Source organism: Sciurus vulgaris, assembly GCF_902686455.1.
Source record: "Sciurus vulgaris genome assembly, chromosome: 8".
NCBI lineage: Eukaryota > Metazoa > Chordata > Mammalia > Rodentia > Sciuridae > Sciurus > Sciurus vulgaris.
Window position 1 is genome coordinate 153398455 of NC_136468.1, and position 23851 is coordinate 153422305.

A 23851-nucleotide genomic window follows, 5' to 3' on the forward strand; every position below is an offset into this window, starting at 1 on the left:
CCCATGTGCTTGTCCCACTGCCCAGGGCCCTGCCCACCCCCAGAGCCTGCCCTGTAGGTGGCCCTCCCGAGCAGACAGTGGCTGGTGGAGACACTGTCACCCAGGACATGAGCCTGGTCATGGAAACGCGTGGTGCAGCCTGGGGCCGGGGAGGCACACCGTGGGCTTCCCTGTGTTCATCAAGCGGAGACACGGAAGCAGCCCAGGTGTCGCCGGGGCCACCACTGCCCGTGCCTGGGGAGACCCTGCCCAGTGAGAGCACGCGGGACGCATGGCCAGAAGCTGCTGTGTTCTCCAGCTTTTTAAAACCTTTTACTGCAAATGGAAAAAAGATTTGTTTTGAGGACTCCTCCTGGCCTGGCCCATCATCAGCCACGGGTAGCCCTGGCGTGGACACGTGCCCTCCTGCCAGGAGGAACTGGGGTGCTGGGGCCACTTCAGAGTCCTAACTTCAGACCAGGACGAGGAGCGTGGGCTCTCAGGCTGCCTCGCACCTAGTCTGCCTGAACAGTCCTGCCCTGAGGGGCCACCAACCCCAGGACTGTCCCTCCAGGGTAGAGAGGCCATGGCCTGTGTTGGGAATGAAAGCCCTCCTTGGGATGGGGCCCTGGTGTGCTTGACTTCACCACGCGGGGCCGTCGTGTCTGTGCAGAGGGGCCCTGGCCCCTGGAGCCTTCTCCATGGGTCTGTGGGGCTCAGGGCCCTCGGCTGAGATGGGGGACACCCATATGTGCCCACTGCCTCTGCCTGGGGGGCAGGAGGGTCCTGACTCACCTCTCTCTCTGTCCCCGCAGTGTGACAGCGAGAGCGGCGTGGACGACAAGGTAAGCCTGCCCGTCCCTGACCTCCCCTGGAGCCCGGGTGAAAGGCTCCAGGACTCAGGGCTGTCCCTGCTGGAGCGCAGCACGGGGCTCTGTGGCCTTCCCTGCTGTGGGGCACCAGCCTCGTCCAGCCCGGTGGGGACTCTGCCCTGGGTGAGCTGCCCAGGCTCTGCCGAGCGCAGGCCCCAGTGGATGCCCATGGAGACAGCTCCACTGGGCGCCCAGTGGAGCTCACCAGTGCGGCCTGGGCTGGGCGGATTTGGGCAGGAAAGCCAGGGGCTGGACAGTCCCGGGGGGCGGTGGCCACGTGCCATGCTGACGGGTCCTTGTGCTGCCTGAGATGCGGGTGGACCCTCCTCGCCACGCGGAAGTCCTGGTCTGGGACAGGGCCCTGGGCTCCTGCACCCGTGAGGAGCCCTGGCGCTGGCCTCGCGCTGGCCTCGCGCGGGACATCAGGTAGAGGCACCAGCCAGCGTAGGGCCAGCCATCCTTCAGCACTGTGTTTGAAACAGGTCTTCAGGGAAGCGCCACGGGCAGCCTCGAGGCGGGGCCGGGCGTGGGAGGTGCTGGTGGCTGCCCACCTCCTGCCTGCAGAGGAAGCAGGGCCACCCTGCTCTCCAGCAAGTTGCGGCCAGCCCGCGAGGCCCAGCTGTGCACCCTGAGGCACACCGGGCTGTGCTGAGGCAGGTGGCTCCTCCCCAGGAGAGTCCTCGGTGCCCACGTGGCCCCTGCAGGGAGGCCTCTGCCCAGAACACCTGGCAGCATTCTGGGTGCTGGGCTGGGCCTCGGGCCCCGTCCTGGAGAGGGAGGGCAGGGCCCCGCCTGGCTCCACAGCTGCAACCCCGGCCACGCTCAGGGGTGGGCCCTAGGGGGTCCCCACAGGCCCTGGCTCCAGGGCAGCTGCTGCAGCGGCGGGAGAACCTGCCAAGGAGAAGAGAGGCCTGGAGGGTGGAGGAGCCCAGCCCGGGGCTTGGCTTCCCCCACACAGAGGACCAGGACCATGATGGTCCTGGGAGGCCTGAGCTGCACATGCAGGCCAGAGCCTGGCCAGTGAGCAGACCTGCTGCTGCCCGCTGGCTTGTCTGGGGAGACGGCCTGCCTCAGAGAACCCTCAGGGAATGGCATGCTCCTCCTGCTGACCCATCTGCCCAGGAGCTCTGCAGGTGACTCAGGTGTCCCAGGCAGAACAGGGGCAGTGAGGAGGGGGGAGCAAGAGGCCCTTGGCAGCCGCAGGACGGTCTGAGTGTGCAGGAAGGACCCCTGAGCCACCCAGGCTCACAGGGCCCGTGGAGGCCTCCTGCTCCACACAGCGGGCACAGCTTTTGTGTTCCTTGGCATGTGGTGGCCCGGAAGCAGCCAGAGAGTAGTTGGGGTCTCAGGCAAGAGGCAGTGTGGCCACAGAGGCTAGGGGCCTGTTATGTCAGTGCCTCCACAGACGCCCTCTGGGCGCCAGGCCACCTGCCTTCGGAGCAGACGCCTGGCAGAGCTAGACATCCACTTGGACAGGGCAGCTAAGGTGGATGGCTACAGCTCTTCTGGCCAGTTTGCTCACTGGACACCCTCCTCCCAAAGCTGCCAGGGTCTGACTTCAGTCTGGGCACCAGCTCCTGCCAGTCCCCACCCCTGGGAACTGCCTGGGGTTCTGCCACAGGTCACACAGACATCCCTCCTGGCAGGACAGACAGGCAGACAGGAGACCTGCCAGCTCCTTCCCCACCATGCCACCAGCAACCTCCCCTGCACCGGGCCTCAGGGCCCCACGGCCCTGCCTGGTGCTGCCCATGCCACCCCACTCTGCACATGGTGGCTCCAGGACTAGGGAGGCCTCCAGCAGGCCCAGGAGAGTGGCGGGTGGTGTCTGGCTGCTTTTTTGTTGGAAAAATATGGATATAAAATTGTGTGGGGCTCCTTAGCCTGCAGGGCTCAGCCTGTCTGTTGGCTGCCCAGTACTCCTGGCCAGATAGCCATGTGGCCGGCACTCCTCCTGGCTGCCCTGAGGCCACAACCCCACACCTCAGGGACATGTGAGGCCTATAGAGGGCAGCCACCAGGTGGTGCGCCTAGTGCCCAGCCTTGGCTAAGGACTGAGACCAGCAGGTCTTAAGGGCTTCCAAGGGAACCATCCAGGGGCACAGACGCCATGGTGAGGTGCTGTGGGCAGCGGCAGAGGTTGTACACAACAGTGGAACAGACCTGCAGGTCCCTGCAGCTTCAGTGGTGCCTGCTGCTGGGGCAGGTGGATGGCAGCCAGAGCCAGCATGGACATGCGGCCTGGGGTGAGGCTACTGCCAGCTTCTGGGCAGCCTCGCTCTGTCCCTGGACCTCCCCAGCAGGAGCTGTGCCTAGCTGGGCTCCTCGGTGAGCCTGTCTTCTTGGCACTGAAGCAGGAGCATGTGACCCGCCGCTAAGGTGCTTGTTCTTGGGAACTGCACCAGACAAGCATTGGGGGTGGATGGAGAGGTAGACAGTGAATAGTCGGCAGCGCTGTCAGGGCATATGCTTCACCCCTGCACCTGCTCTTCTGCACAGCAAACCCCCAAAGCAGCTTCCAGGTTCCTGTCGCTGCCCTGCATGTGCCCTGGTGCCAACCAGGCCTGCCCAGCCCCTGAGAGCTTCTTCCTCAGGGTCCTGGTAGGGACAGAGGGACAAGGCTCTTTTGTTCCCAGGCACCAGATAAGCTGGGACCAGGGCTGCACTTATCCCAGGGTGACCTTCTGGGGTGCCGAGGGTCACAGGTGACAAACCCCAACTCTGGCAACCTCAGTGGGTGGGAGGTTTACAGGACAGTCTGGCTCAGGGTGCCTGGCTCCCCGAGCCCAGGATCCACCCTGAGGGCCCTGCTGCCCTTGGCTTGGCCTCCCTTGGATCGGTGCATCCTGGCCTGCCCCACATGATCAGTGGCTAGGCCCCAGAAGGTGGTCACCAGGGAGGAACCCAGTGGCCTGTGGTGCCCGGGACCAGCAGGGAACAGCAGCACATTCAGAACAGACCCTGAGCCTCCCCACCGCAGCTGTGGAGGAAGGGCCGTCCTGGAGAGGCCCTGGGCCTCGGAGGTTGCCAGCAGAGTCCTCTCACACAGCAGGAAGGGCAGGCCTGGGGTCTGACTGTGCCGTCCAGGGCACACGGCACTCGGTGCAGAGCCCCACCTGACCCTGGCCACCAGGCTCCTGGATGCTGACACCCAGGCCAGACCTGAATTTGGAGCAGCAAGGGTCTGTCCAGGTGGCCACTGCCCTCCCTGCAGCCCCAGGTGAGAGGCAGCCAGGCACTTGGCCTTCCTAGACTGGCCATGGGCAGCTTGGAGAGCTGAGCCCTGCGGCCCAGTGTCCCTCCCAGACAGCCACCTGTCACCTGGTGCTTGTCATCTGCTCCCCTCTGAAGGGTCCTATGAGCCGCAGCCCCTGCAGCCCCTGCCTCCCTGCTGGCCTTAGAGCCCTCCCTGGGTGGGGACACTGGACCCCAGTGGAGGCTGTGGGGCCTGGTGGGCCCTAGTGGGGTCTCCAGTCTGCAGGGTAGAGGTGAACATCCAAGCCAGCTTTGCTGGGAGCCGGGCAGAAACTCTAGAAATAGATGAGAGGCCCAAGGCTGGCCCTGGGAGAGACAGGATGGTCTCAGCTGCTGGACCCACTGAGCCTGGCCTCCCCTCTGACTTGAAGGCTCTGGTCTCATGTACCCTGTTCTGAGAAGAGCTGCTGTGCACCCCAGGAGCCCCGTGTTCTCATCCGTCACGGGCAGGCTGGGTCCTGCTGCTTCAGCGCCCTCGGGGCTTCCTGGGCAGTGGCCCACCTGCCGGTTCTTCTGAGCTGTGGGAGGGGACAGGACCCTGGGTAGTGGAGCATGTGCTCCTCCAAGAGCCCCTGCCAGGTCCTCTGCAGGGCGCTGGCCAGAGCAGGTGTTGGAGATGGCAGCTGGGTGGGGACCGGCATGTCCACCACTGCTGTCTGGCGGGTCTCCATGGTGCGACCTGGAGCTGGACGTCCTTGGGCCACGGTCACCTTTGGTCGCCTTCCCTGAGCTGAGGACAAACCCAGCTGTGGACACTGGCTGTCCCCAGCCCCGCCAGGCTGGTCATGCACCACAGGCGACCTTGCATGTGGGAGGCTTTTTGAGCCTGTTTCTTTGCCTGGAAAATGGAGATGATGATGGTTCCCCTGGGCAGCTGCGAGGCAGGAGGCCACGCCTCGGTGTGACGACCTGCGGCCACGTGGCCTTCTCTAGAGACGGGCAGTGCAGCTGTGCCTCCTTGAGGGTGAGAGGGTCCTCACAGACCCACACGCTCAGGGCCATACGCATACAGTGCGTGCTCTCCTGGCTCTGCAGCCAGAGTCGACGTCAGCACCACAGGGCCATGTCCTCCTGCAGCCCGGAGCACCCTCCCTGCCTCTTCTCCTGGTAGCTCAGGCGGCCCTGGGCTTTGTGACCACCTGGCCCATCTCTGCCCTTCTGTGGCTCCTCCCCGTGTCTGTCCCTTTCTCTTGCCAGGACACCAGTCCCTGGAGCAGTGGCCTCCTTACCTTGACCACATTGCAAAGACCCTATTTCCAGATGGGGCCGTGATCTCGTTAGGTTCAGGGCTGGGGGGACCAACAGGCAGCCCGTCTTCATCCTCCGTCCCCTCCCGCAGAAATGGGGCAGCCCTGGGACGGCCTCCTGGCTTGCAGGGCTGCAGGCTCAGCCGCAGGCCCCGGCCTCTGCCCACTCCGCCCAGGCCCTACCCGCTGCCGAGGTCTCTGCGTCTGTCTGGGGCGCTGCTCGCCTTGCTCAGGCCGCGCTGCACAGGTCTTGCCTTCCCTGGTTCTGGGAGGAAGCCTCGCGGTCGGCTGGCTCCCGTCAGTCACGGCCTTGCTGCTCTCGGTCACCCTGGAGTGGGCCCAGCATGGCTGTGGCCGTGACTCTGCCAGAGTGCAGAGGCCTTGCAGGACTGTCAGTCACACGGCCACCTCGCGGGTCTTCACATCTGGCCTCTGCCTCTCCTTGCTGATGTCCTGTCTCCTGCCGAGAGGCAGCCGCCAGGGAGCAGCTGGTCTGTGATCCCAACACAGTGCCGGGCCTGGCACCCAGTCACAAACTGGCTGAACGGAGGCTGGGGTGCCGCAGGGCAGCCCCAGGGCCTCCCGTTGTTGATGGAGGCTGGGGGTAAATGGGCACCGTCCAGCCCCTGTGGTCATTATCTGTGGTGGGCGTCATGGCACTCTCGCTGGCTCTTAACTCCATTTCCGTCTTGATTTCAAACCTCATTAGCTCTCTCGTATCACAGCTACTTTCCTTTCTAAACAAAATTAAAGACAGGCCGCCAGTTCTCAGAGCTAGCTCCTCACCTCTGTGGGTCCCTGGTAGTTGGCCTCTTCCAGGGCTTACTGCCCAGGTGGCCTCAGAAGTGATGTTGAGAAACAAACATCACAATTATGGCCAGACACTCGATTCTCCCATGGTTGTGTGGACAGGTGAGGCCCCGAGGAGCCAGCTGTGCTGGGACCTGGACCTCAGCCGAGCAGGCCAGGGGCTTGTCCTGGAGCCGCAGCTGTGTGGCCCTGCTCCCAGGACTCCAGGTCTCCCCAGCAAGGTCTGCTCAGTTCCTGCTCCCTGCTCTCCCAACCCCCTGGGTCCTGGACCCCAAATTCCTGCAAAGGCTGTGTTCTGTGTCCCCTACCCTAGCCAGGGGACCACACTCCTGGGTTGCTGGTGCCAGCCTTCTGTCCTGCCCTCACCTACAGGAGGAGGCATAGACCTTTGAGGGGCCAGAGAGGCAGCCGCTCAGTTGGTGTGGGGTGCAGTCCCTTAATTGGGCCCAACAGACCGCCAGGAAGGATGGCACCAACCAGGCTGTGTGCCCCCTACCATGCCCTCACCCACAGGCCCCACCATAGACTCCTTACTGCCCCCTGGAGCCCCAGGCTCCTGCAGCCAGCCTCCACCCACCCACCGACATCTTCCCTGAGTTCCAGGCATCTCTCCCTCAGCAGAGGCCCGCCATCCCCCGGAGGAGGGGCTTGCCCTAGCTGAGTCCTGGGCTCTGCAGCCAGATGCAGGCTGTTTCCTGGTCTGTGCTGGGGATGGCTGTGAAGGCCACAGGGCTAGGAGCTCTCGGGCTTCTAGCACAGCTCAGGCACAGCAGGACTTTGGGAGTGGTTTTGCTTTGTTTTATTGTTTGTTAAGGAGAGAATGTGCATCTGATCAATAACTCAAATAGAAGAAAAGAGCTTAAAATCCCTGCCCAGAGGCCTGCACTGTTGGCACTCTCTCCTGTGCCGCTGGAGATTTTGTGTGTGGGCAGGCCCTGGGTTTGTGCATGCCGGCCACGTACTGAAGCGGAAGTGCTAGCCCTGCATAGGGTTCTGTGCTTGGCTCCCATGCCCTATGCCCAGAAACAGAAGACCGACCCTCTTCTTAACCTCAAGTCCTGAGCCTGGGCTGAGTCCCAAGGGCCCTGGCAGGCAGGTGGGCCCTGGCCACTCTGTCCAGTGCCCAGCCCTCCCCCTGGTTTTCTGCCCAGCAGCATCTGGACGGGAAATCCCTGCATCCTGGCTTTGGCACGTGTGTGCACTGGTGCGGGCGGTCCTGCCGGTGACTGGGTCTGTGTGGCACTCATACTTGGCCTTTACGTGGGGCTCGTGGTTGGATCCAAATTCAGATCTCTTTGGACACCTTGTAAAGTCTTGGCTGGAAGCCTCGGTGGCCGGGTGGGCGCGCTGTGCAGCGACAGCGACTCCTTGGAGCCTACCTAGTGGGAGGCGGGCTGGCTGCAGATCCCTGAGGACCTGGACTCGGAGGTTCTGTCGGCCCTTCAAGCCCCAGCTCCTCGACGGTGCCGTGACCTCGCCCCTCCGCGACTCGGTTTCCCCTCTAAGCCGTGTGGCCTTTGTGCGCAACTTGTCGCGGCGAGGATCCGGAGTCGGGCCCAGGGGCACTGGGCCCGGGACCCGCGGCTCCTCGGTGGCCTGGACGCCTGCAATCCGCGCCTCGGGGCTGGATTAGTCGGGCCTGCCCGCGCCCCGCCCCCGCGCCCCGCCCCGCCCGCCGCCCGCGTCCGCGTCCGCCGCCACCGTCGCCCGCAGCGCGCCCGCCGCCTGCCGCGCCGCCCCCGACGGCGCCGGGCCGCAATCCCGCGCCCCGCGCCCCTGCGCCCGTCCGCGCGGCGGACATGCGCGCCCCCGGCCCGGGCTGCGGCTGAGCGGGGCCGAGAGCGGCCGCCTCGACGGGCCGGGGCTGTGGGCGCTCGGCGGCCGGACCTGTGCTCCGCGAGGTCAGTGCGCGCTCGGGCTCCGGGGCCCCACGCCCCCGCTGACCCCCGGGGCACACGTGGCGGCGGGGGAGCAGCCGCGAGGGTCGCGGACCCGCAGGGGCGCGGCGGGGGCGGGGCCGGGCCCCAGGCGGCGCGCGCCTTTGTCTGCGCCCGGGCGCCGAGCTGGCCTCGGACCGGCGACTCGCTCACCTGCCCCGACTGGAGTTCTTTGTCTGGGGCGGGGCGCGACCGGCGCAGGCTGCGCGGAGTGTCGGGTTCTCGCAGACAAAGCGCGCGGTGGTCCACCCGAGGCCGGGATTGTGCACCATGGAGGGATTCGTGGGGCCCACCCTGCCCGCCACGCCCCGCGGGACCCAGAGCCTGCAGCCTGTGGCCTTGGCCGGGATGGACACCTTCCACCTTCACTCCGGTCAGCGCCGGGATTGGAGCTGGATGGTGCACTGGGTCACATCCCTGCAGATAATGCCCCAAAAAGTTGTTAGAGAGCTCTGGTGGCCCCGCCAGCCAGCCAGCCAGCTCTGAGGTCCCGGTAGAAAGGAAAGTGAGGAGGGAGGGGAGGGGGTCAGCCCCAGTCTCTGTGGCTGTTGTAGGAAGCCAGCTGGAACCTGTGCGGTGCCCCCAGGAGACCCTGGGAACTGGGCTTCTGTCAGTTCAGAGCTGTTGTGGATTGGTGGGCATCCAGGGCCCCTGCAGAGGCCCTTTCTGAGCACGCTTGCCTGCTGAAGGTGGACTGGCTGTGGCAGTGTGGAGCACAGGTCTGGGTGCACGAGAAGCTCGCCTGCCAGCTAGCCTTTGCCAGGGCACTGCTCTGTGGGGAAGGGAGCTCCCTCCTGCTCTCCCCCTGCTCCCCGGGGCTTTCCTGAAACCTGGGGTGCCATCTCATGGCCCTGGGAGCCCCGCTTTCCAGCTTGGGGAGTTGGACTGAACGCCAGTGTTTGGGGACTCCCCCCACCAGGTTAAGCACAACCAGGCATTCAGGTCCCTTTGGAGGGCAGACTCTGGCCTCTGACACTTTCCATCACTGTCCTGTCCTCCAGCAGAGGCATGCTGCTGCCTGTAGCTCTAACGTCTCCCGCAGCCCCGAGCTTCTCCTGGTTGCCCTGGGCTTCTGAGCTGCCTTCCAGGCTGGCTGTGGATGCAGGTCTCACCAGCTTCCTGCCTGCCTGGAGGCCTCAGTGCCCCCTTCCTCCTTGCTGACCCACAGGCAGTGATCACTGCCTGGGCCCTGGCTCATTTGTTTCATCTGCTGCCAATGCCACCGGGAAGAGCCCCTTGAAAGTGTGGGGGAGCTGGGCCATGGGAAGCATTGTGCAGCTGGCACCATGCCCAGCAGCCCAGCCTGCCAGTGCAGCCACACAGACAAGCCTCTGTGGGGAGGGGCGACTGCTGTCGGGGCTGGCAGCAGGGCCTCCCAGCCCTCCCAGGCTGTGGCCCAGGCTCAGAGCTGGCAGCTGACCAGCAGGCCATCAGTGAAGAGGACGACAGAGGGGTAGGGGCCCTCAGACAGGGTCCAGGAGGAAGGAGTGGGGACCACAGCATCCCTGGGTGCAGGAACCTCAGGGTAGGGTTGGGGCATGCAGAGGGGAGGCTCTGGAATGTTCTTAGTTGGAGACACGAGTTATGACCTGGGCTTGCAGACTTGGTCTGACTTGGCTGTTTTGAAGAGCTCTAAACACTGAGACCAGCCCAGGTGGTCGTTATGGGTCAGCAGCAGACACCAGTTGGGGCGATGACAGCCCCTGTGACCACAGGGAGAGTCCAGCTGTGCCGGTGGTCCAGGAAACCTAGGCTCCGGGAGCCTTGCAGACGGGGAGGACCAGGGGGCAGGCCAACCCCTTGCTGGCTTGTGTCATGCTCTGTACCCGGCACGCACCCAGCACCTTGTCTCTACAGCATCCTCCTCCTGAGTGGCCTCAGCAGGCTGTGGGCCTGGCCTGAGGCTCGTGGTGGTGGTGGTCCAGGTGCAGGGCCTTGTGCCATCTTTTCTGCAGAGCCCTCCCCGCCCACCCTGTGGGACCCTCTTCCTCCAGGCAGGTGCTCCTGGTGACTAGCCCATGGTCCTGGCCAGTTCTGATCCCCATTTGGAAGCTGAGGACCCTGGGGTAGTCACTCATGTCTAACCCTCCAGCCGCAGGACACAGGGAGGGGGCGCTGCTGTGTCCTCCCTAGGAGTCCAACTTCATGGTGGAAGCTGCAAGGGGTCAGGGTGGGTGTCGGGTTCTGGGGGCGGGGGCAGAGTGGCGTGTGGGTCAGCTGGGGACTCCAGCCTTGCTGGCACTGACTGGAGCCCTGTGGAGTGCCTCGTGGGGCCTGAAGCCAAGGCCTTCTCCCCAAAGTAGCTCTGCTTTGCTGCCTGGGCTGGGGTCACTCCTGCAGGAATGTGTGTGGCTGGAGGCTGGACTTCAGCCCCTCGAGCCCGGCCCACCTGGCCAGTTGGACCCCTCACCCCCACGGGAGCATGACGTAGCCATCTCTGCCACCTGCAAACTGGAACAGCCTCGGAACAGCGGCTTCGCACTCAGCACCTGCCCACCCGGCGCCGGGGCCCACCAGGAGCAGGGAGCCGGGCGCGTCTGCCTGGGTCACCATGCAGGGTCTAAGTGACACCGTGGTGGTGTCCTGTGCATCGTCCTTGCTGCCTTCAGTGCTGAGACTCCAGTCAGAGCGGGAGTGGTCCTGGCTTAGCCACCTTCCTTGACAGGACCCTTCCCCGTTTACAGCCAACCTCAACTCCGATCCCACCCTCTGCAGGAGCCCTCCTGGGCATGCAGAGTGGACACCCATCATGGGCACTGTGATGCACACACTCCTGAGTGAGTGGGAGGGGTCCTCGCCCCCCCCCCCCCATGCTTCATCAGGGCTTCACTTCTGTGCCTGCCGCTGTCGGGGTCGATGTCGGAGGATCTCCGATCCCCTTCCACTAAGGAGTGCGTCCTGACCGTGTGAGTGGGCGTGAGTGCTGCGGAGTACCTGCCTGGGTGTGTGCTCTGCCCACCTGGACTGTCCATGCCTAGCCATCACACCTTTCCTCGATTCTCCGTGATGTGGATGTGCAGTAAGGTCACCTGTTCTAAGTGCACGGTTTGATGCATCTCAGCAGCTGTGTAGTCTGTGCCCAGCACCTCTGGCCACCTCTGGTCAGGGTTGTGGGGCTTCCCACAGATGTGATCTCAGGGGCCGGCATCTGAGCACACCCATGTTGGGTGTGTCCACAGCCCTTCCTGGTCATGCGAGGTGGGCCTGTGGTCTGGCTGGGCACTCTTCCATTCCTTTGCATGTGGATGGACACTGGGGTGTCCTTTCCCCAGAGACAGTCGGGATGGGCCAGCTCTGGCTGGGCTGCACAGAGGGTTCTTGGAAAGCCCTTCACGCTGTAGCAGCACTGACCCCTGTATTCCGCATACAGACTGGCAGGGCCGGATGGGTACTGGGGAGCCTGGCCTGCAGTGTGGAGAACAGCTTCAGTGTCCAGTGCTGGGGAGGCCCTCCTGCCTGGCGCCAGCACTCCCGTCAGGCTCACTTCTGGTGGCTGCTGAGCCTGTCTGTCCCACACTTCAGTTGTTACTGCATTCTAACCCCACAGACCATCGCCGAGCGCATCCTCCCTGGTGGAACTTAACACAGGAGCCTTTAAGCCAAGTCTGCGGCCAGCCCCATAAGCCCCTCCCACAGCAGTCCACTCTGTGCAGCTGCCAGTGGGTCCTCCAGGCCCTTCCTCAGGTTCTGCTGACATGGAGTGGACACAGTGCACACCCCGTGGCAAGCACGCACGTGCCCGGGGCAGACAGACCTAAGTGGTCCCGCACATGTGTGTACAGTGCACACATGTGGGCGTGCCTGCACGTCTGTCTGTAAGCACTGCCCGGTGTTTCCCTCATTGTCCTCTCCACCCAGCAGCGTCCCCAAGGTCTTCATAGGAAGTGCACCACAGGGATGGCCCCGTGCCACAGGACAGCACTCAGGTGCCCATCCAGAGCAGGAGGGTGTACAGGAGAGCCCAGGATGGGGCAAGGGCTGGGAGCCGCGTCTCTGGGGTGATGGCCAGTGATGGGTGTCCACTCTGCAAATGCACAGTAGCCACTGGGGGTGCAGATGGGCAGGCCCCTGGGTCATGTCTCTTCGTTCGGTCGGATTGCTGTAGCAAAACCCACCAACTGGGGCCTTATGCACACATTCTCGTCTCAGTTTTGAGGAAGACTCGGTGTCTCACAGGCCACTGGTGGTTCTGGGGCCTCTGCTGAGCAGGGTGCAGCAGCAAGGGGCAGTGAGCTCTCTGCAGAGCACCAGGCCCCTTCGGTAGGGCTCTGCCAGGACCCCCTCCTGCAGCCCTGGGATCCCATCAGGGCCTGGGGTTCCAGCATGTGGGCTGTGAGGGACACATTCAGTCCATCACTCAGGGAACCTAACGGGCAAAAAGACCAAAGGTGAGGAAACCAGATCTGCCCAAGGCCACTCTCCAGCTTGTCTGGGACCATGCAGAGCCCCCCAGAGCACAGGCCTCCCTTCCCCTGGCCTGTCAGCGTCACTGAGGGCCACACTCAAGCCCCTGCACACCCACGGGCCTGTTCCTCCAGGACAGACGGAGGGTCAAGCAGCCCATCAAGTGCCCAAGGTTCAGCCTGCTCAGTAGCCACTGCACAGTGGCCCTGGTCATGGGACCTGAACGCAGCCAGCCCCAGCATGGAGAAGGGTGCTGTGTCCCTCCCACTTCCCGCGGCTCTCATGACCACCCCCAGCTCACTAAGCCAGGGCCAGAGGTGGTGAGGGCTCTGCAGGCCCTGGGTACCTGCTCTCTAGCCTCTGATCTGAGCAGAGGGGTCCCTGGGTCACCAGTGTGAACACTTGCAGGACACTAGCCATTCACCCTCAGGTGTGGGGGTGCATGGGAGGGCACGCTCCACCAGGCCACAGTGCCCAGCACAGGCCAGAAACCTGCCCAGACCTCTGGTGTCCATGCCCAGCTTTGGGTGCCGGGGCTGGGCCCCTAGCCGCTCCACCTTCAGGCCAGCTCTGAGCTGCTGCTCTCTCCTCAGGCCTCTGTGGGCTCCGAGAAGCTGTTTTCGCCAGCAGCTGGGAAAGGTGAGTCTGTCCTCGGCGAACTCCTGCCTCAGGTCTCCAGATTCAGAGGGCTGTGCAGGACTTGGGAGGGTTGGTGGTCCAGGAACGCTGGGTGAGGGCCACAGGGAGCAGTTGTCTTTGGGGCAAGCAGCTTTCCCTGATCTCCAGGGGAGGTCCGAAAGAGGGTGGTAAGCATCTGTGAGGACACGCAGGGTGTGGACCAAGCCCTGAAGTGCCTGGGCCTGTCCGGAAGATGGACATGACAGCCGCCAGCCTGGGTTCCTGTGGGGTCTAGGACTCTCCCTGTGGGGGTACTAGGCTGATCACACTCCACATCCAACAGAGGCAGCACCCAGCAGGCCCTGGCTGTGTGACCTTGGGTAAAAGTACAGGACCTGCCTGCCAGGTTCACCCAAAGGGTGGTGGCCACAGGGCCCCCAGCGGGCTGCCAAGAGCATTAGTGGGCCTGGACATTTGGGTCTCTGGCAGGTGGCACCTGGGCAAACGGGGCCAGCCACAGGAACACACCTGCCCTCTCCTCACAGGCCCCGCACTCAGCGACAAGTCGGAGTCCAAGGCCGGAGCAGTGCCCAAGGTGTCGGGCCTGGAGCGCAGCCGTGAGCTCAGCACTGAGTCCTTCCTGCCCGCAGCTGCCGCGCCCTCCGGCCTCGCGTGCAGCGCCCGGGCCAGCCCCCTGGTGAAGAAGGAAGCCCCGGTGCCCCGCCACGCTCCGCAGCCGCCGCCCGCGCCCACGCAGCAGCGCGACCCGCTCCCGACGCACGTGCCTCCGTCGCCGGGCACCTTCGCGGGCCCGGGCCCCTGCCAGGCGGCGCCCAACGGGCCGCACCTGCACGGCCTCAGGTGGGCGGGGCCTGGGGTGGGGCCAAGGGCCAGGGGAGGGTCCGGCCTGGGGTGCGGCCCTGGGCAGGGGCTGCAGGTGGCACTGAGCCCCATGTCCCCGGCAGGAGCAGCACGGGCAGCGGCGCCACTCTGGGCCTGGCAAAGCACGTGTCGCTGTCGCCGCACGGGCCCGGCCCCCACCTCTCTACCTCACACCTGGCGCTCCGGTCCCAGGCGCAGCACCAGCACCACGCGGCGGCCATGTTCGCCACACCCCCGACACTGCCCCCGCCCCCGGCGCTGCCCGCCAGCAGCCTGGTCATCCCAGGACACCCTGCCGGTAGGTGTCGGAGCCCGGGAGCACTGCGCCACGGGCGCGCCCGGCGAGGCAGGAGCGGCGGAGACCGCCCTCCTAGGGCTGCGCTGCCGGGCGACCCCGGCTCCGAGCGCCGGTCGTACCCGTGCGCAGGCAGCCCTGTCCTGCGCGGGGCCTCCCTCATCGACCTGCTCCACCGGCCCCCGGCCCGCCTCTGGTGGCGACCTCCAGGGCTCCGTTCCTCCCCACCCCTCAGGGCCGAATCCTGGTGACCGAGGCCGGGGACTAGCGGGTCCAAAGTGACAGCCGCCCCTGCTCCCTGGGACGGGGCTGCAGAGGCTCGCTGAGCCAGCCCGCCCGGGTGGGGCCGGCGCGCCGCGCGAGCTGCGTGCGTGCTGCGTGCTGCGTGCTGCCGGCCGCGGCTCACCCGCTTCTCTCTCGCCTCCAGATGCCAGCCTGTTGCTCTCCCTCGGCCAGCCAATCACGTACTGCCAGCCTCCCTCGGGGATTCTGATTGGTACTTGGTCACAGGCTCCTCTCTTACCTCCACCCTTGGGCCCGCACCTAGCGAGCGGCCGCCACGGCGTGGCCTGCCGAAACCGGGAGTGCCAGGTGACTATCCGCCTCGCCCCGCCGGGAGCCCGCGGCCGACGTGCCTCTCCGTCTTCTCTCTTTTTCTCTCGTAGATCGCGAGCTGCTCAGGCAGGAGCTGAACACGCGGTTTCTGGTGCAGAGCGCCGAGCGGCCGGGCGCCTCCCTGGGCCCGGGGGCTCTGCTGCGGGCCGAGTTCCACCAGCACCAGCACACGCACCAGCACACGCACCAGCACACGCACCAGCACCAACACACGTTCGCCCCCTTCCCGGGGCTGCCCGCCACGCCGCTCGTGCCGCCCGCCGCGCCCCTGCCGGTGCGTAGGCCCGCGCGCTGCGGGGCGGGCCGGGGCGCGCGGCGGGCACACGCAGAACCGCACACGTGCACACGGCCCGAGGGCGGGCCGCGGCCACTCCCTCCCTCTGCCCAGCCCCGCCCGGGCCCCTAGCGCGGCTGCCCGGCAGGCCCCTGCGTCTCCCTTGCGTCGCATCCTGGCCTTAGGCGCCTGTGTCCGCACGTGTCCCTCGCTGGGTGCACCGCGGTGCCAGGTCTGCACGCGGGAGTCCTCAGGGCCCGGGCTTCTCTCCTGAGCCGGAGCTGAGCGGGGCAGCGTTCCCTGTTTGTCCGCAGCCAGGGTGTGGCCCCAGCTCCCCGTGCCCCGTCCCCGCTAGGGCTTCAGCCTTGCACACGCAGACTGGCCAGGTAGCAGGGAACCATGAGAGTGGGAGGGGCCGCCCTGGTCTGCCAGCCCCCATCGGAGTCCAGGGCTAGAGACTGATGTCAAGGACCCTGGAGGCAGGTGGCCACTAGCCCATGGAGGGCATCAGGCCAGTGCAGGAGGCTTCATCTCCGCTTCCTTTCCCCGCAGTTTGACAAGTTCTCGCCCAAGCTGGACAGCCCATACTTCCGACATTCCAGCGTGAGTGTCTCCTGCAGCCCACTCCTGGGCAGGCCTGGGCTGCACCACCTCCCTGGGAAGGGGAAGGACCAGGGGGCACTCGGGTCCTCCTCAGGGAGGGTCCAAGGCCCAGCACTCTCTCTCTTACAGCTCTTCCCACCCTTCCCTCCTGCCGTCCCGGGACTGCCCACCCTGCTGGCACACCCTGGCCCCTTTGGGTCCCTGCAGGGTGCTTTTCAGCCCAAGGTACAGCTGTGCACAGCAGGTGGGGTGGGTGCAACAGGCGGGTGGGGAACCAGGGCTGGGAGTGTCTCTGGTCCATGATACAATCCAGCCACTGACCTGAGGACATCTTCCAGTCTGGGCCTGTCTGCAATCTCTGCAGCTGCTTCCAGGAGCCTGGAGGCCTCTGAACTGGACGTGTCCCCAGGGAGTGGGTGGAAGCCTGTAAGAGGACTGTGCTGTGGGTACTCACTCTCCAGAGGGGCTTCAGGTACCCCCAGTGTAGACAGTGACCAGCACAGGGCCTTCGCCTCTGGCAGGTTGTGAGCCACCTCAGCCCAGTCAGGGAGCCCTCTGAGCATCCTGCTCTGTTTTGTGACCTCTGGGGAGGGAATGCAGATGTGGCCCTGAAACCTCACCCTGGGGCACAGATCCTGGGACAGGGCCTGGGTCTTCCCAGGTTCCAGCAGGTCTTGACCTCCAAGGACCCCAGCAGTCTCCCACCTGGTGCTGAAGCTGCCCAGCACCTGGACGGGCAGGTCTTACACTGAGTGCACCTCACACAGGAGGGCCCCAGAGCTGGCAGCACTGCCTCGATGGCAGATGTGTCCCTAGGACTGACCCCTGGCCCAGAGGCCTTTAGTCCCCAGCCACCCACAGTGGAGGACATGGTGCCTGCCTCAGGGTGGGCGCACGTGGCTGTCTCAGATGCCAAGCCCCTTGTCCTGGCTGAGCCCTGTGCCTCCTCGACAGAGCAAGGGCCTGGAGGGACATGCCCACAAGTGTGGCCACCTGAGTGTCCCCCATCACTTTGAAGAGCAACTGAAAGAGCTGGGTGCTGGACAGGATGGGCCTCTGCCGTCCCTACTCGACCCAGTGTGACCACAGGGCAACGTCCCTGCAGCTCCAGGGCCGGGGCTGGGCTTTCTGTGTCTTCCTAAGTGTGGCCTCAGCCCCCAACACGCAGGTGGCTCTGCCACTGGTCAGTGGCCCACTTTCCCCGGTCATGAGTGTTGAGACCCCCCTTTTCCCCACCTTTGTGGAAACCCCTGGACTGAGGGAAGCCAGGCCACCTTGGGTAGCAGTGGGCTAGGCATAGGACAGCCTGAGACCTGGGAGCTCAGAGGCCATTCCCTGGGCTCCCTCAGCTGTGGTGACGTGCTCTCTCTTCAACCCAGACTTCAAACCCAATTGAGGTAACAGGCCGGGCCAGTGCTGTCCACGCGCTCCTACAGAAGGCCCCTGGGGTAGGTGTCAGAGGCCACCCCTGCCCTCCCTGCTGCACCCTACAGGGCCTGCATGCGACCCTTCCTCTGCTCTGTCCACCACAGGTGTCTGACTCCTACCGGACAGCGGTCAGGGTAAGTGTGTGTTTGGGGAGGGCCAGGCCCTGTGGCCTGTGGCTGGGAGGCATGGGGCGCCCCTGAGCACGTCCTGGTCCCTCCACACAGAGGCCGGGGAAGTGGTGTGCTGTGCACGTGCAGATTGCCTGGCAGATCCACCACCATCAGCAGAAAGTGAAGGTGAGGCTAGACAGGGCCCGCTGTGGAGGGAAGGACACCCTGACCAGTGTCCGGGGCCGTAGGGAGGAGCCTGGGACAGGAGCCAGAGCAGGGGCCAGGAGTGAGCCCTGTGTCCTGTGTGTGCAGATGTCTGGCCAGGGCAGTGGAGGGTCCTTCCAGCAGGCCAGGTCAGCACCACGGCCCTGCATCTTGCCTTCAGATGACCCCTCTGAGGCTGGATTCCTCCGTGCCCACCTCTTAAGAATCATGGTGTCCTGAGCGCACTGAGGGAGAGGGCAGGGAGGGACTGGAAACACACACTGGGTTTTGCTTGGGTGACCCCCGGAAGACAGGGCCACAGGGGAGGCTCAGGCAGGGGTGTCCCCACTGAGAGCCAGTGGCCAAGTCAAAGCTGGCCGCGGCCATGGAGCAACACCTGGTGGTGCCCTGGGCACCCTGGGGCTTGGTTCCTCTCAGCTGCCTCAGCTGAGGTCCCACGGCCCACGGGCCCTCCCGCCTGCGCCATCCGCGTGGCCTGCAGGCTCCGGATGGCCACACCCACGAGTGTGGCTCAGTCTTGCTGTATTTCAAAACCCCAGGTTTTGGAAGGTAACTAGTTCTGTCGCTGGAGAGCTCAAGCTCGCCTGGAGCAGTGCAGGTCTGTGAAGTGCTTCTCCACCTGAGTTATACCTGTCATGAGGGCAGGTGGAGGTCCCACGAGCAGCTGCGTCCAGGTCGAGACTTGCAGGCACTGGACCCCTGTGAAGGGGTCGTCTCCCCTTGGCTACTTGGCACTGGGCAGGCGTCCTGTCTGCCTGGGCTGCCGGCGTGGGGGGTGTGGCTGTGGCCCCAGTGCACACCTTGTCCTCTCAGCAGATGCAGCTGGACCCCCACCAGCTGGAGGTGGGTGCAAAGCTGGACCTGTCCAGCAGGCCTCCTGCCCCAGGTGTGTCTCGGGCTGCCACTACCCACAGACCTGGCACGGCCCCTCTTCTCCAGCACAGGTAAGGCTAAGGGCCACCCGCCCGCTCCCAGGGCCAGGAGGAGAGCACTCTCCGCCTTCTGTCCCCATCACAGTCCAAGGCCCCATGCTGGTCGCTCCAGGCCTCCTCAGCGTGTCTGGGCCTCGGTCCTGGGTGCTGCTGCTGGACCTGCTGGCCTCTCCTTTGGGGTCTCCTGTTCCCTCTGCCCTTCCCCCTCTGGGCCCAGCAGCCCCAGGAAGGGGTCCTCAGGATGCTGCTCCAGGGCCCACCCAGCCTTGCTTCTTCTGAAATGCTGCAGCCTCAGCATCCCCAGGGCCACCCAGGACCAGCAGAGTGGGTGACAGGCTCAGTGCCCGGGCACCCTGGCTGGGTGTGGGCCAGGTCCTGGCCCAGGGGAGGGGCGTGCAGCGGGGCCCTCAGCAAACGAGGCAGGCGCGTGGCCTCCTCTCGTGGGTGCGGAGGGGGCTCTCCAGACCAAGTCTCAGGCCCAGAGGCCCGCTGGGGCCAGCCTCCCATGTGTGATTTTTGAGGCCCGTACCTGCAGCCTGTGCATGTGCACACACACACATGCTCACACACATACGTGCACGTGTCCCCAGAGCCTGTCCCCTCCTTGAAGCCCAACCCGCCTCAGCCCGGCATGTGCCCCTGCCCGGCCTGGAGCCCCAGGATGCGGCCCACGTCTGCCGCTGCCTGCCGAGGCTGGCTCTGCGGCTCCCGGCCTGCAGGGTCTGGGTCTCTGACTTGAGGGTGTTGCTTTCTGTCGCTCTTCCCACTGGGCTCTGCTAAGTACACCAAGCACGCAGGCCAGCGGGAGAACCTTCTCCCACCCACACAGGGCACATCAGAATCTCTCCGGCTGCTCTGCATCCCGCTCGTCACTGGCTCTGCACAATTCTATGTCTTACTGGGCTTCTGCTCGGAAGCAGAAGCGCGTGTTGATTCCGCGGCCTGCGTGCGTCTCTTGTTCCACACCCGCCCCCGCCCTCCTCTAGACCCACGAGTGCAGCGCCTCACATCTGCAGCGAGAGCCACCTCTGTAGGACAGAGGCCTCGCTCCCCAGGCCGTGCCTCGCCTCTGGCTGGGCCTGGCGTCCTGAGGCTGCCCTCGGCTCCGCACTGGAGAGGAGTCAGTCCGGTGACTGGGGGCCAGGGCTTTGAGCGGCAGAAGCTGTCCTCTGCTGGCTGTGGCCTCTTGAGGCTGTGTCTTCTGAGGGTGTTTGGTGACTTGGACTTTCCCCGGGTGGACCGCCTGGCCCACACCTCGTTCCCACCGCTGGCCTGCAGAGGCGTCTGTCCCTTGGCGTGTGCTCTTTCTTGCTGTCCTTTCTCAACCTTGAGTTGGGGTCCCAGAGGGCTGGTCTCCCCCTTCATCCTTGCCGTGCATGCGGGGGGGCCGGTTTCTGCTTGGTTCCCTGACGCCTGCTCTGACCTGCTGGGTGCTGCTGCAGATGCTGGGTTTCCTGGCTGTTTTGTCTCCGGCTGGGAAATGTGGAACTACTTTTCCATCTTGGGACTCAGTGCAGACCAGAGGCTCTGTGGCCCGTGCTGGGCGTCCCCACCTTCCAGGATGAAGGACACGCCCCACTTGCAGGCCCTGGCCCCTCCAGTGTTGGGCCCTACTCAGCAGCATCTGAGACCCAGTGCCCCCCAGTTCCCCACATTCAGTTCTGGGACCCCAAGGGGCTGGTTGTCGGGTGCTAGTGCACCCGGGGGACCCTCGTGGGCTAGGCCCTCTGTCCCCAGAGCCCGCAGAAGGGGATGTTGTGTTCAGTCCCCAAGACCCAATCCCCAAAGTAGCCAGGATGGCTTTTAGTCTCATGCTGAAAACTCGCTTCCCTTGGCCCTCTCTCGTCTCCACCCCAGTCTGGCCCTCTGTCCTCTGGGGTCCACTGTGGCCAGATCTGGGAGGGGCCTGCATTTCACACTTACCCAGACGCAGCCTGCTCCACAGTGGGGTGGGGAGGGGAGAGTGGGGGTCAGGGGCTCCCAGGGGAAGCTGGGCCCTGCTGTGAGCCAACTGCAGCCCTCCACTCAGGTGCCACCCACCCCACCTCCAACCTGTTGGGACCCTCAGCCCACCACGGCAGCTTCCTGCCTGCTGGTCACCTTGCAGGTAGGTGCCCTGAGGCCCATACCACCCCCTGGCTACTGCAGACCTCCGGGCTGGAGTCGAGAGGGTGGGAAGGTGGCCCTGCGGCTGGAAGCTTCTGGAGGTCAGGGAGCCCTGCCCAGCCGTCAGACTCTGAGCTCGCGCTGCCCACAGGCCCTCTCAGCAGATCCAGCACCTTCGGGGGCCTGGGGAGCCTGGGCAGCCATGCCTTCGGAGGCCTGGGCAGCCATGCACTGAGTGAGTGACCCCTGGGCAGGGGCTGGGGTGCTGGGTCAGCAAGGCAGGGGAGGGGAGGCGGGATCTGCCTGGCTCACCTCCCTGCGCCGCCCCTACCTCCCACCCCAGCTCCAGGGGGCAGCCTCTTTGCCCCCAAGGAGGGCTCCACGCTGCACGGCCTGCCCAGCCCCCACGAGGCCTGGAACCGGCTGCATCGGGCACCCCCCTCCTTCCCCACGCCACCCCCGTGGCCCAAGCCCCCAGAGACCGAGCCTGGTGCAGCCCTGACCAGCCACGACCGAGAGCCAGACAAGGGCCGGGAAGAGCGGGAGCGGTGAGTGGACTGGCCCCCAGGCCCCCTCCCACCCTCTTTGCCTCCTCGTCATGGGGTGGGTAGATCAGACCCAGCGGCAGAGGACTCCTGGGTGTGGAGTGAAGGCTAGCCCCCCAGGACTGACGGGAGGAGGGCCACACTCCAGACCACCCCCACCCCACCCTGTGGACAGGAGCCAGCAGCCAGCCCAGAAAGAGCGGCCAGGCAGGCCACTGGGCTTGTCACAGGAGGGGCTCGGGGAGCTAGGCAGGGCAGACATGCAGCCAGTGACCCCTCGGTGGGGCCTGGTGGCAGAGCCGTGTCTGCAGTGCAGGGGGACTGGCGTCGCGCCCAGCACTGCCAGGAGCAGACACATGCTCTGCCGCTCCAGCCCCACTGTGGCCACAGGGCCCTTGGTCAGGGTGGGCTTCGGCTTGTGTGCAGCGTTGAATTTGAGGACAGAGCCACAAAGGCAGTGGGACGTGTGCTGCCGCCCCCCTGCGGCCCTGCCCACCCCTCTGTAATTGTGTGTCCCGGGGGCCTGGTGGACTCATCACTGGCCTGGCACTGTCCTCTGGCCCAGCAAGCCTTGCAAGTGCCCCTCACAAGCCTTGCCCCACATCCTCACCCCAGAATCCTGAATTTGGGGCATCTCACAGAGCAACAGGCTCTCAGGAAAGTCGCTGTGTGCCCAGCAGTCCTGAGGGTGGCAGAGCCTGTCCTCGGGGACACTGCAGCTGCCCCGTGGTCAGAAGGAAGGCCCAGGAGCAGGGAGGCCCCAAGGTCGTGCTGGTCGTGGGGGTCACTGCCTGTTGGTGTCTTGGTGTCGGGGTGGCACCAAGACATTTTCAGCTCTGTTGAAAATGTGGTGCTCACGGGCACATTCAGAAGGGAGAGGGCAGCCGTCAGGGTCAGCACAGGAGGCAAGGTTGCCCAGGAGAAGGTGGGGTGACCCAGGGCCTGCACCCAGTGTCACCTCCGAGTGTTCGGTGGAGTGGGGAAGGGGACCCTGGAATTGCCCCGTAGTCACGCCTGCCCTGGTGGCTCTGCTCTGCCCCCAGCTGAGGGTCCTTTGCTGCACTGATTTTGAGCAGAACTGGCCAGTGTGGCAGCCCTGTGGTCCTCCGGTGTGCACAGGTGTGTCTCGGGGGACAGGGGTGGGTGTGCTCAGGAGCCCCTCCCAAAGGAGAAGCTGTGGCCCCTGCTGCCTGCCTCAGGCTGGTGGTGCTGGGGCCTCGTGGGCAGCTACGGGGCTGCTTGTCCAGAGACGTCTTCCAGGCCAGAGGTTGAAAGTACAGGGCAGGAGGCCAGCCAGCCAGGCCTCCAGCTGGATTTTGCCTGAAAGGAAGCCACCAGCACCTGCACCCCCCTGGGCCAGGGCCCCCATGGCCACAGTGGGCCGAACTGTGAGCTTCGCCTGGGTGTTGGGTCCAGGATGCTAGAGACCACACGCGACGGGGACCTGAGGTCCTGCAGGGAGGGCCCCACTGTGCTGAGAGGAAGTCGCCACGGCTGCGGCTGACTGGCGGCTGTCCTGTCCGCAGAGACCTCCTGGAGAAGACGCGCCTGCTGAGCAGGGCCTCCCCTTCAGCTCCCGCGGGCCCTCCCATCGGCAGCCTCCTGCTGCGTGGCCAGCGCGAGCCGGGCCGCGCCGGGGCCCCCGCGGAGCGAGAGGCGGAGCCCCGGGTCAAGGAGAGCCGCTCTCCGGCCAAGGAGGAGGGGGCCCCGCCGGCCGCGCGCCCGCCGTCGCCCTACAGCAAGGCGGCGCTGGGCGACGGCCTGCGCCTGGCAGGCCTGCTGGGCCGAGAGCCGGGCAGGCCGCCCGAGCCGCCCGAGCGGCCGCAGAGCGACGTGAAGGTCAAGGAGGAGCGCCGGGAGGACGAGGCTCCCGAGCCCGCGGGCGGCGGCCTGCACGCCGCGCCCCCGCCGCGGGGCCTGGGCCGCGACCGCCTGGGCGCGCCGGGCTTCGCGTGGGAGCCGCTGCGCGAGGCCTACCGCGCGCTGGAGCTGCCCTGCCGCGCGGGCCCCGCGGCCGAGCCGGCCGAGCGCCCCTACCGCGACCGCGAGCCGCTCGACTACAGCCCCGAGCGCCTGCGGGACGCGCGCCGCGAGGACCTGGAGCGCGCGCGGGCGCCCGGCCCCGAGGGCGCGGCGCTGCTGGGCGCGCTGCACTACCGCCTCGGGCCCGGCGCGCTGCACGGCGCGCTCCTGGCGCGCACCCCGCCCGCCGCCGCGCTGGGCGCCCCGCCCCCGCTGGTGGCCGCGGCCGCGGCCCCCGCGCGCCCCAGGACTACGCCGCTGGCGCTGGGGCCCGGCGAGCGCGACTACTCCCCGCCGCGCAACCCGCAGGAGGTGGAGGCGCGGTAGCCCCGGCGCCGCCCGCGCGCGCCCCGGAGCGCGGACCGGGTCCGCGGCCTCCGCCGTCCTCCGGTGGAGATTGGGCCCCCGGGAAAACCCACCTTTATACCTTCCCCCCGACAGGTGAGAAGCGTTTTTAATGGTTTTGTACTTTTCCTAATTTTGTGCTCTTCGGACGCTTAAAAGAACCAAAAAAGAATTTTTAGTTGGGGTTTGTGGGTCACTGGCCTCAGATCCCTTTCCGGCCCCAGGGTTCCCTTCTTATTTATGGAGAGAAAGCGGTCTTTTTGTCCAGCGCACTGTGAGGCTCCCGCTCAGGCCGGCCCTGGCCGCCCCGCCCCCTTGGTACTTGGAACCGAAGTTACAGATGTATA

General features: G+C 65.8%; 1 protein-coding gene across 1 annotated transcript in view; it reads left to right on the forward strand.

Annotated features, from left to right (window-relative positions):
- FBRSL1 (fibrosin like 1) overlaps nt 1-23529 on the forward strand; it is a 65831-nt gene extending 42302 nt beyond the window's left edge. Inside the window, 17 exon segments of the mRNA XM_079151600.1 lie at nt 795-824; nt 13098-13143; nt 13668-13983; nt 14088-14302; nt 14727-14795; nt 14965-15188; nt 15741-15791; nt 15921-16016; nt 17171-17239; nt 17324-17353; nt 17444-17515; nt 18368-18444; nt 18446-18498; nt 20516-20593; nt 20744-20827; nt 20936-21140; nt 22664-23529. Coding sequence (XP_079007726.1) covers nt 795-824; nt 13098-13143; nt 13668-13983; nt 14088-14302; nt 14727-14795; nt 14965-15188; nt 15741-15791; nt 15921-16016; nt 17171-17239; nt 17324-17353; nt 17444-17515; nt 18368-18444; nt 18446-18498; nt 20516-20593; nt 20744-20827; nt 20936-21140; nt 22664-23486 — 2538 coding nt within the window. The 3' untranslated portion in view covers nt 23487-23529.
- The last annotated feature ends 322 nt before the right edge of the window (nt 23530-23851 follow it).